Source organism: Elephas maximus, chromosome 3 (genome assembly GCF_024166365.1).
Source record: "Elephas maximus indicus isolate mEleMax1 chromosome 3, mEleMax1 primary haplotype, whole genome shotgun sequence".
Classification (NCBI taxonomy): Eukaryota; Metazoa; Chordata; class Mammalia; order Proboscidea; family Elephantidae; genus Elephas; species Elephas maximus.
In genome coordinates this window covers 37,466,581-37,473,910 of record NC_064821.1, presented here as the reverse complement: position 1 = coordinate 37,473,910, position 7,330 = coordinate 37,466,581, and the positions used below count along the sequence as shown (strand labels likewise).

The 7,330-nt window shown below is 46.4% G+C and overlaps 1 protein-coding gene across 1 annotated transcript; it reads left to right on the top strand.

Moving 5' to 3' along the window:
• Positions 1-299: 299 nt before the first annotated feature.
• Positions 300-7,118, top strand: BST2 (bone marrow stromal cell antigen 2). Its single transcript, XM_049877368.1, has 5 exons — positions 300-738; positions 5,647-5,722; positions 6,135-6,195; positions 6,405-6,538; positions 6,730-7,118. Exons 1-4 carry the CDS (start codon positions 505-507, stop codon positions 6,520-6,522), a joined length of 489 nt encoding a protein of 162 aa, XP_049733325.1. The 5' UTR covers positions 300-504; the 3' UTR covers positions 6,523-6,538; positions 6,730-7,118.
• Positions 7,119-7,330: the final 212 nt, after the last annotated feature.

The window sequence follows — 7,330 nt, the reverse complement described above, 5'->3', positions numbered from 1 at the left end:
TCAGTCCCTGGCTCTGCACCACCAGTCAATCATTCACCGTCCCAGCCTCAGTTTCCCCAGCTAGACCAACCAAGGCCTCTGCTTCTGCAGGTTGTGATGAAGGCTAGCATGCAGTAGGCGCTCAGTAATGGCGATTGTTGCCCTCGAGAACTCGCATGAGAGGGGCAGGGACACGAGCTGGCGCTGGCGTATCCCAGGTGGCCCCAGCGCCCCTCCCACAAGCTTCCCCCGACCAGGGAAAGACCCGGGGCGCTAAAGCAGCAGAAACAAAACACGCTCCTTCGAGGGAAACGAAACTGAAAGTCTCAGCGGTCTTATGCCTACGAATACCCATTCCAAAGCTGCAGGTCAACACGGTCCCCAGGAATCTATCATTGGTCAGGGCTGCTCCTATGCTAATAAGGAGGCAGCCCTAGAAGATTCCAGCGCTGCCTGCAAGGCCCATTCTGCATCTCAGAGGAGGTCTGAGTGGCCCCAACTTTTAACCATCATTGTCCCACGGACATGAATGACATAATGGAACGAGTCATGGCGGGGGTCCTGCTGTTTCTGGTGGTGGGCTTGGCGGTGGCCCTGAGCATCTTCGCAGTCCAGGCCAACAGCGAGGCCTGCAAGGATGGTCTGAAGGCCCAGCAAAAATGTCAGAACACCACCCGCCTCCTGGAAGGCCAGCTGACCCAAGCCCACCAGGGCTTGCGGAGGGCTCAGGCCCAGGCAATCACCTGCAATCGGACTGTGGTAAGTGGGGGAATCCCCTACCAGGGCCCAGAGCTTTGCGGGGGGGGAGGGCGGGGGGGGCTACAAACTCCCCCCAAAATCCCCACAGCGGCAGTCTGGAGGTGGAGGGCTTGAAACTGCCCCTGGGCTCCCATATCAGGGGCTTGGCGGATCTCCAAATTCTCTCCAGGGTGCTGATGTGTGGTGGGGGCCTGAAAACTCCCCAGAACACCCAAAGCAGAAGCCTCAGTTTCCCACTAGGACTTGGGGGAATCTACACATTCTCTGTAGGAAGCTAGTGTGGAGGAGCTTGAAACTCCCAGTGGGCATCAGTCTTGGGGGGAACGGATATCCCCACTAGAGACTGGGTCTCAGGTCCTCACCAGGGCCCAAGGAGAGTGGCCTTAAAACTTCCCACTGCGTCCCTGGGAGATGAAACTTTCACCAGGTTCGAATGTTAGGGACCTTGAAACTCCCCTTAGATTTGGGCTTGGAAATCCCCCCTTTTGGAGGGAACCTCTAAATCTTGGCCACTTGCCCAGTGCATCTGGCAGTTTCTGTTAGGGTTTGGGCGTGAGTTTGGGGGAGTGGCTCAAAACTTCTTTTCAAATATGATATTTTTACTGGTGGCCCTGGAAGGGTGGATGGTTGTGACCATTCTTTGGAGTTGGAAGCTGAGATATGGAGAGGGTTGGAGGGGAACTGAAAGGGCATTTAACCCTAAGTGTCTCTGTCTCTAGACCTTGGTGAGAGGGTTCAGAGCCTTGGGACAGTGGCCAATGTCCCTACCACTGGGACCCCAGTTTCTTTTTCCCATTTTTTAAATTGTAGTAAAATATACATGACTTGAATCTTATCATTGGAACCATTTTAAGCATACAGTTGAGTGGCATTAAGTACATCCATAATGTGTAACCATCGCTATTGTCTATTTCTGGAACTTTTTAATCATCTCAAACAGGAACTCAGCACCCATTACCCACTAACTCCTCATTCTCCCTTCTTCCCCGCGGCCTCAGAAAACCACTCACCTACTTTCTGTTTCTATGTATTTGCCTGTTCTGGAGATTTCGCATACATGAGTCATACAACGTGTGTCCTTTTGGGTTTGGCTGATTTCACTGAGCATAGTGTTTTCAAGGTACATCATTGTTGTAGCATGTAGCAGGATTTCATTTTTTTAATAACTAAATAATATTTCGTGGTGTGTATATACCATTTTGCTTATCCGTCACCTGTTGATGGACACTTAGGTTTTGTCCATCTTTTTGGCTATTGTGAATAATATCGCATTGAACATTGGTATATAAGTATCTGTTCATGTTCGTGCTTATAATTCTTTGAAGTATATACTTGGGAGTGGAATTGCTGGGTCATATGGTAATTCTATGTTTAACTTTTTGAGGAACTGCTATACTGTTTTCCACAGCAGCTATACCATTTTATATTTCCATCAGCAATGCACGAGGGTTCCAATTTGTCCACATCCTCACCAACGCTTGTTATATTCTATATATATATATATATATATAGAATAGCCATCTGTCTTGGTTATCTAATGCTGCTATAACAGAAATACCACCGGTGGATGGTTTTAATGAAGAGAAATTTATTCTCTCATAATCTAGTAGGCTACAAGTCTGAATTCACGGCGCCAGCTCCAGGGAAAAGCTTTCTCTCTCTGTCAGCTCTGCAGGAAGGTCCTTGTCATCAATCTTCGCCTGGTCTAGGAGCTTCTCAGAGCAGGACTCCTGGGTCCAAAGGACATGCGCTGCTCCCGGCGCTGCTTTCTTAGTGGTACGAGGTCCCCCTGTCCCTCTGCTCTCTTCTGTCTTGTAGATTGAGTCCAGTCTCATTAACATAACTGCCAATAATCAGGTGACAAAACGGTGGACAATCACATAATACTGGGAATCATGAACTAGCCAAGTTGACATACATTTTTGGGGGGACACAATTCAATCCATAACACCATCCTAGTGGGTGTGAAGTGGTACCTTGTGGTTTTGATTTACATTTCCCCAATGACTAACGATGTTTAGTATCTTTTCAGGTGCTTATTCGCCATTTTATTTCTTCTTTGAAGAAATCTGTATTCAAGTCCTTCGCCCATTTTTTAATTGGGTTGTGTGTAGTCTTCTAAATTGTTGAGTTGTAGAAGTTCTTTATATATTCTGGATATTAATCCCTTATCACATAGATGATTTGTAAATATTTTCTCCCATTCTGTGGGTTGTCTTTTTACTCTTGATGCACAAAAGTTGTTAATTTTTTTGAAATTTTTATTGTGCTGTAAGTGAAAGTTTACAAATCAAGTCAGACTCTCATGCAAAAATTTATAAACACCTTGCTATATACTCCTAATTGCTCTCCCCCTGATGAGACAGCACACTCCTTCCCTCCTCTGTTTCTTTTCAAGTCCATTCAGCTTCTGACCCTCTCTATTCCCTCATCTCCCCTTCAGACAGGAGATGACAACATAGTCCTATGTGTCTAAAAAGTTGTTAATTTCCATGAAGTTAATTTCTATGTTTTCTTTTGTTGCTTGTGTTTTTGGTGTCATATCTAAGAATCCACTCCCAAATCCAAGGTCATAAAGATTTCCCCCATGTTCCTCTAAGAGTTTTACAGTTTTGGCTCTTAGATTTAGGTCTTTGAACCATTTGGAGTTAATTTTTTTGCATATGGTGTGAGGTAGGGGTCGAAGTTGCATGTTCATTTGCATGTAGATGTCCAGCTTTCCCAGTACCATTTCTTGAAAAGACTGTTCTCTCCCTCATTAAATAGTCTTGGCACCTGTCATGGAATGAATTGTGTCTCCCAAAAATACGTGTATCAATTTGGCTAGGCCATGATTCTCAGTATTGTATGACTGTCCACCATTCTGTCATCTGATGTGATTTTCCTATGTGTTGTAAATCCTATCTCTATGATGTTGATGAGACGGGATTAGCAGCAGCTATGTTAATGAGGCAGTACTCAATCTACAGGATTGGATTGTGTCTTGAGCCAGTATCTTTTGAGATATAAAAGAGAGAAGTGAGCAGAGAGACTTGGGGATCTCATACCACCAAGAAACAAGAGCCAGGAGAACAGCACATTCTTTGGACCCAGGGTTCCTGTGCTAAGAAGCTCCTAATCCAGGGAAAGATTGATGACAAGGACCTTCCTCCAGAGCCGAAGAGAGAGGAAGCCTTCCCCTGGAGCTGACACCCTGAATTTGGACTTGTAGCCTACTAGACTGTGCAAGAATATGCTTCTCTTTGTTAAAGCCATCCACTTGTGGTATTTCTGTTATAGCAACACTAGATAACTAAGACAGTCCTTCCAGTAAAATTTCCTAGAATAAATGCAAAATAATATTTTCTAGTATGAGACTGGTGAATTTTGTGGGTGTGGGGTTTACATTGACTTTACCCAAAGAGTTTGGTCTTTGCCCTCAGTTCCTGAGACATGATCTCTAAAAAGTCTTGGAATTTAAGTGTCTTCAATAAGGACTCCAGACCACACTCAACTAACAGGTTAGATGAGGTGACTCTGGGACGAGCGGATGGGGAAGGGGGAACTGCTCAGGCCAGAAGGACCACCTCATGGTATCAGCTAACATCAGGGGAGAGGGGCTGGTGTTTACATTATGTAATGTGCCTCTCAATAAAAGCTCTGGACACGGAAGCCCCATGGGCATCTGGTTAGTGAAAGACATCTGTGCACACGAGAGGGTAACGCATCCCTTTTTGAGACGTGGAGGCTCCGCGTTGGGAACCATCATAGGCCTCACCCTATGCATCTCTTCATTGTTTTTTTTTTTTTTTTCCTACAATAAAACTGTAATTGTAAAAAAAAAAAACTTTACACCCCAGTCTGAATCAATTGACCATATATGTGAGGGTTTATTTCTGGGCTCTGTATTCTATTCTATTGTTTTTTTTTATATGTCTGTCCATATGCCAGCATCACACTGTTTTGATTACTGTAGCTTTGTAGTAAGTTTTGAAATTGGGGATCGTGAGTCCTCCAACTTTTTATTTTTCAGTATTGTTTTGGCTATTTGAAGTCCCTTGGAATTCCGTATGAGATTTTGGATGTATTTTTCTATTTCTGAAAAAAATGCCATTGGGATATTGATAGAGATTGCATTGAATCTGCATAGTAGTATTGCAATTTTAATATTAGGTCTTCCAAACTATGAACACAGATATCTTTCCATTTATTTAGGTCTTTTTTAATTTCTTTCAGCAATGTTTTATGGTTTTCAGTATATAAGTCTTTCACCTCCTTGGCTGAATTTATTCTAAGTATTTTTTTGTGCTATTGTAAATGGAATTGTTTTTTAATTTCCTTTTTTAATTGTTCATTGCTAGTGTATAGACATAGAGCTGATGCGCTAATTCCGAATCCTGCAACTGTCCTGATTTTATTTGTTCTAACAGTTTTCTCTATTTCATTTATCTCTGCTCCAACCTTTATTATTTCCTTCCTTCTGCCAGCTTTGGGTTTAGTTTGCTCATCTTTTCCTAGTTCCTTAAGGACTACAATTAGATAATTAATTGTGATCTTTCTTCTTTTTTTAATGTGTTTACAGCTATGAATTTCCCTCAGAGCACTGCTTTTGCTGCATCCCATAAGTTTGGGTGCATTGTGTTTCTATGTTCATTTGTCTCAAAGTATTTCCTAATTTTCTCCTTTGACCCATTGGTTGTTTGAGTGTGTTGTTTAATTTCCACATATTTGTAAATTTTTCAGTTTTCCTTCTGTTATCTGTTTCTCATTTCATCCCATTATGATTAGAAAAAATATTTTGAAAGATTTCAATCTATTTAAATTTATTAAGCTGTACTTTGTGGTCTAACATATGGTCAGTCCTGGAGAATGTTCCACGTGCACTTGAGAAGGCTGTGTAAAATTTCTCACCTATCCCTTCTGTCCAAGGTGAACCTGACAGCTTCCCTGGAGGTGGAGAAGGCTCAGGGCCAGAAGAAGCAGACGCGTATTAAGGAGCTTGAGGGTGAGAGGAGGAGATGGGGCCACTGTTCCAGGGAGGGGGGTGAGGGGTGGAACCAAAGCCCTAGTAAGAGGTGGATCTAGATGGGGTGGCAAGGTCCTCCAAGTGGCAGGGGTGAGGGGCGGGGCCACAGCCAGGCCATATGAGATAATGGTTCATAGAAGGGGAGGGGTCAGAACGTGGGCCCAGTCAGGCACTGGAGAAGGGCCTGGTTCCAGGGTTGGGGTCATACAGAGAAGAGCAGCCAGAATCTCTTGGAGAGTGAAAAAGGAGCATACTATGGTTCCAAGGTGGAGTCAGGTGGGGGCTGGTCCAAAGTCCCCTGAAGGGGCAGAGCAAGAGGCAATCTGGGGTGGGCCCAGGTCAAGGGCAGGGCCACAGAGTGGACTCATCCCTGTCCTGTCCCACCCCCCAGGAGAGATCAAGAAACTGAACCAGATGCTGCAGGAGAAGTTGGCAGAAGTGGAGCAGCTAAGGTCAGAGAGCCCTTAGACAATGCCCTTGTCACCCCACCCATCCTTCTCCAAGATCTAGGACCCCCTTCAGCCCCAAAATCCCCATTGCCCAGGGGGCAAAGTTGAGGATTAGACTGGGGCAGCACCACCGCCCACTCCCTACCCCTGTGACTCTGGATGGGGAACACAGGCTTAGAGCCACTGCCTAAGTTACCCCATCTCTGTCCCAGAAAAGAGAAGGAGGTCCATAGAAATTCCAACAGCTACACCAGCGCTTCGACCACCCTGAGCCCCTCAGTGGCCTCTGAGCTCCTCCTGCTCCTGGGCCTCAAGGCTGCGCTGCTCTGAATCCCGAAACACTGCAGTAAGGAGGGGAGGGCCCTCGGAGAAGAAAGGTGGGAAGGGGCGGTAGGGAGTCAGAGATTCCACAGGGTCATGAGCTGGGGAGAGGGGACAAAGGGGGGTCAGGGGTGGGGCCCGGAGGGCCTGGGCTTAGGAGAGTAGGGTATTCTGTCTGCCTCTAGTTGGTCCTGAGTCTCTTATTGTTCCCCTTAGGTTACAGCCTGGACCGGTCCATTTCCCTTCTACTCCCCCTTTCGACACCTTCTTGACGTGGCCAGCTTTGGGGAGCCATGAGGCAGCCTTATGAGAGGCACAGGGTAGCATTATGAGGGGCACGGGGTAGTATTATGGGGGCATGGGGCAGTATTATGGGGGGCACGGGGTAGTATTGAGGGGCACAGGGCAGCCCTGGGGGTGAGAAGTGGCTTAGCTGACCCCAGGTGGCCTCCCCCCAGAGCAGGGCAGGGAATGAGCCCCCTGCAGGCTTGAGCATGGAGTGAGGGCCACCTGCTTCTTTGTCACAGTATCTGGGAGGGTCATTGTCTTCTGTGCCTTTGGGCTACAAAAAGTAATTAAAATCCCCTTTTGAGGGAAAGAAGTTACTCTGCTTTTGGCATGTGTCACTGCATCACCCGCAAGCATTTGGGGCCTTCCCTGGGGATGATGTGGACATCTTCGTTTTCTAGAAGGTTCCCAGGCACCCCCCCTGGGGCCAGGCAGGTATCCACCCCAGTGCTTTGCTCCACCTTCTCCTTCATCATACTGACTCTGCCACCACTCACTGTGGGCGCGTGCTGAGCGTCGTACTCCTCCT

Excerpts from the sequence above, each read along its gene's own strand:
- BST2 (XM_049877368.1), top strand. The coding sequence starts at position 505 with ATGAATGACATAATGGAACGAGTCATGGCGGGGGTCCTGCTGTTTCTG. Across the intron at positions 739-5,646 it reads TCACCTGCAATCGGACTGTG|GTGAACCTGACAGCTTCCCT; the intron begins GTAAGTGGGGGA and ends CTTCTGTCCAAG. Across the intron at positions 6,196-6,404 it reads GCAGAAGTGGAGCAGCTAAG|AAAAGAGAAGGAGGTCCATA; the intron begins GTCAGAGAGCCC and ends TCTCTGTCCCAG.